The sequence below is a fragment of the Solanum lycopersicum genome, chromosome 10, assembly GCF_036512215.1.
Source record: "Solanum lycopersicum chromosome 10, SLM_r2.1".
Classification (NCBI taxonomy): domain Eukaryota; kingdom Viridiplantae; phylum Streptophyta; class Magnoliopsida; order Solanales; family Solanaceae; genus Solanum; species Solanum lycopersicum.
In genome coordinates, this window is record NC_090809.1 from 9,172,221 (window position 1) to 9,176,524 (window position 4,304).

The window sequence follows — 4,304 nt, forward strand, 5'->3', positions numbered from 1 at the left end:
TGAAAGTGAAAATGATGTAATAAATCAAAAGAAATATGCTCGTATAATCGGATGCTTGAGATATGTGACTGATTGCACTAGGCCTGATATTGCATATGCAGTAGGAGTACTTTGCATGTTTACAAGCAAGCCAGATAATGAACATTGACATGCTATAACAAAAGTTATGAGATATTTAATTGGAACGAAAAATTGTGGTTTGTTTTATAAAAAATATTCTGCTGTACTTGAAGGCTTTTGTGATGCAGATTGAAACACTTTGTCAGGTGATTCCTGTTCTACCACTGCTTATGTCTTTACTTTAGGTGGTGGTGCTGTTTTTTGGAGATCAAAAAAGCAAACTATAATTGCTAACTCTACCATGGAGGCTGAACTAATTGCTTTAGCTTTAGGTAGTGAGGAAGCGAATTGGTTAAGAGATTTATTGTTTCAAATTCCCTATTAAAAAATCAATTCCTCTTATTTTAATTCATTGTGATAGCACCGCTGTAATTGGTAGAGTTCAAAACCGTTATTACAACGGTAAATCCAGACCTATAAAGAGGAAACACAGTAATGTAAGATCGTATTTGACAAATGGTACCATTAATGTTGATTATGTCAAATCTTGTGATAATCTTGCAGATCCTCTTACAAAGGCCTTAACAAGAGAAAAGGTCTGGAGCACATCGAGGGGGATGGGATTAAAGCCTACAAATCCTTGAGTCATATCTGAGGAAACCCAACCTGGGGACTAGAGATCCTATAACCAGGTTCAAAGAAAAAAATTAATCATATGATGACTTGTTCTGAAAAATGCACTATTTTTTTCCCCTCCCTATGATGTGAGTGCATTATTTCCTGTAGTTTGTGAAGGTTGAGTTAATATAACTCTTAATGAATATCTGTAGCCCGTATGAGTGGAGTGTTAATCTTACAGGATCACTCTCGACAGATTTCACCTATGTGATGTGTGAAAGTAGGTCGCTTCCTATGAGAATGAGACTTATTCTCAAATGCACTCATGAAACCGGAATAGCACATGGCCATAACGTGCTGGCTGTTAAAGCTCATGTCAACACCTTGATTATTATGTGTGAGCAGTGATATTTTATTTCCCTTAAGTAGTCATAGTTCAAGTTTGAGACCACTATGACTCTGGAGTAAAAATTACTGTTTCACTAAGTGGAGGTTCAATACAGAGCACACCTTCATTATGCATAGTAGTCTTCTTTTATCTGATATACTCTCTTATCTAAATATTAAAATGACTGGGAGATTGTTAGGTTATTAGCATTTTAATAATAATATTTAACATATTAAATTGCTTTGTTTTGGAGTTATAAGAATGACCATTGGTAGACATTTGTGTTTTAAACTACCAATTTAATCATGTTATTCAACTTTGACTTGGTAGTCATGTAATGCCATTACTTTTGGCTTTATTGGTTGAATTCATTGTGAGATAAAAACATTCCAATAAACATTGGAATGGAGAACTTCTACATCATCCAATAGTATTGGTTGTTTATCACTTTATTTGTTTCTTAATTCCTCCATTAATCTTTGTAAACCTTTGTAACCTATGTAACTCGTATTGTAACATATGTAACCTATGAAACTCCTAAGGCCATTATCTTCACTATTTACTACCTCCATTATCTTCCTATTCATTGCTAGGAAGACTTCTTGTAGTATAAATAGTGGTGGTTTTCATTTGGTTTGAAATACACAAAACACAAGAGAAAACAAAGAGTGAAAGAGTTAGTCTAAAAGAGAGTTCTTATTAGTTGAAGGGAGGTGTTCTTTTTTGTGGAGATTTGGACTCAACTCTTGTCCAGAGTTGTTGAGTTATACTTTGTGAAGGCTGTTGTATCCTAGAGGGGATAAGTAAAAAGGGACTACTGCTGGACCGGTGAAAACATTTGCTGCAGTGGGCTTCAATCTCCTTAAAGAGAGCGAGATATCCGCGCCTCAGCCTAAAGAGATTAATTTCTTCATTTTATTTTCAATTGTAATATTGCAATTTTATTATCTTATAAGTTTTTTCACGAACAATTATATTTTAATACGAATATCAAAATATTATATAAGAAATTCGAAAATAAAAATAAAAATACACATGACAGATTTGGGGAAAGGAGGGGAGGGGGGTTGAGGAATATGCAGCCGAGCAGAACTAGTCTTGTGAATAGATGTGGACCATACAAGAGCCAGTCTCTCTCACACAAGACCTTCATTTAATTAGTATGAATGTGATGGCCAAACTGTCCAAGTACTCTAACTATATCTTTTATTTTATATTAAAAAGGAATTATATTTGCTCTTATATTATGAGAATGATTATATTATTTTTTGTTATATTATTTTGATATATTTGTCTAGAATTACTATTCAACTTTAAGTATATACATACTCTTAGAGAGTTAGATATCATATTACAATTTTTATTATCTTATGTGACTTTTATATGAATATATTTATATTATAATTAAACATTTATTTCCTATTTAATATTATATTTGACCTACTCAATTAAAGATCTGTTAATCCGAGCTCCCATACCTATCCTCTTGCATCACTTTACCCATTAAAACATCACAAAAGAATACGATCACAATCCAATGTATTAAACGTTAATCATTGCATGGATGTTTAGCTCCAATACCTATGTGGCTTCTAGTTGATATATATAGTTTGCGAACCATAAAACTGAATATAAGTTGGAAACCACTACTACTTGTAATATTTTATAATATAATCCACTCTTTAACTTCATAAGTACATAATATGATGACTTACTTATTAGGTTCCTTCATCTTCAAATTAGGCTCACATGAAATTTACATAAAGAGAGAATTAACAATTTATTCCAATAAAGTAATTATAACAAATGAGACGAAAATATAATTAAAAGTTGTCTATCAGTTCAGATTTATTTTTTCTCACATTTTTAAAATGATATCAAATCACATAGAAGTCCTCTGATTAAATTTTAACACTGCTCATTATTGAAAAGAATTATCATGTGCTTGACTTATGAAAAAAGAATCAAATCTGACATGAAAAACTTGTTGAATATATAATTTTTGTTAAGAAACTACACACTTCAATAATATACTCATTTATTAATAATATATAAGGATATTTAACCTGCTTTACATACCATGAATTATTTGGCCACAAGGAATCAAAGGTGCATATGATTCTCCCAGAATTCAAAAGATCATTAATTTATACGATCTTAATTCAGAGGCAAAAATAGAATTTTTAATAAGCGGTTTAAAATTTATAAAAATATATAATTGAAGAAATTCAACATCTACTATATATACATATTAACTTATTTTAATCATATATAAATATAATATAATTTTTTTGTTGAATAGGATTCGGATAAACCCCGTAACTCCGCCGCTGTCTCAAGGTATCATAGACATTTATCATCTTTCATAAATGAGCTGAATCATATAGTTTACGTATCTGCTGGCCATGAAATCACGATATCAAATAAAGAATTTAATAGCAATAAAAAATATGGATACAAAATATTGAACACCAAAAATTATACTGCCACAAAATTTCGTTTTGACTTAATTATTTGTAGAAATTAATAGGCAAAAGAAACACACTAAATAAATTAAAACACTTGCATTTATTATTTTTTAACACATAACATCTTTAAGAAGCTTGTATCTACGAGTTGCTGTCTTTGGTGAAGGACTCCCATTATGATTCATTTTTGCCTTTTCAGTAGTACCACTTTCTTCCCCTTTATCATCGTTTTGCTTGATTTTATTATCTCCCGAATATTCCGATCTATTGACCATTCCGAAATTATCATTTATTAGTTTACGAGCTCCATTTCTCAAGCTTGCTCCTTCACTTTGACACCAATCACACACTTGTATTGACTCGGACGATTCGCTGTAGTAGTTGCTACAATACCTGTATATATGGATTTAAAAAATTACATAATAGATCGAGTATGATATCTTCTGCAAAAGAAAATATACTAATCTCAACGGTCATGTTTGGCTAGCTACAACCAAGGAAGAAAATAAGTCAAAAGAGATTAATAAAAGGTCATGGACCAAGCCTAAGTTATGAACTATATATATAAAGAATAAAATTAAGACGATTTTGATACACAAAGCAAGAAATTGAATGATGAAAATGAAAAAATTAAGTAATTTGGAGTAAGAAAAGTGATATGGGAATACATACGAGTGCTGAAACCGGTGGTGACACTTGGAGCAACGAAAAAGTTTGTCCGGAAAGCCCACATCACCACACATGGAGCAAACTGTTTGAAGATCCGCCAT

General features: G+C 31.5%; 1 protein-coding gene across 1 annotated transcript; it reads right to left on the reverse strand.

Annotated features, from left to right (window-relative positions):
- Positions 1-3,644: 3,644 nt before the first annotated feature.
- On the reverse strand, positions 3,645-4,304 carry LOC101267747 (uncharacterized). The gene is made up of 2 exons (XM_004248502.5): positions 4,207-4,304; positions 3,645-3,927 (listed from the first exon to the last, which is right to left on the reverse strand). Exons 1-2 carry the CDS (start codon positions 4,302-4,304, stop codon positions 3,645-3,647), a joined length of 381 nt encoding a protein of 126 aa, XP_004248550.1.

Excerpts from the sequence above, each read along its gene's own strand:
- LOC101267747 (XM_004248502.5), bottom strand. The coding sequence starts at position 4,304 with ATGGCGGATCTTCAAACAGTTTGCTCCATGTGTGGTGATGTGGGCTTT. Across the intron at positions 3,928-4,206 it reads CACCACCGGTTTCAGCACTC|GTATTGTAGCAACTACTACA; the intron begins GTATGTATTCCC and ends CCATATATACAG.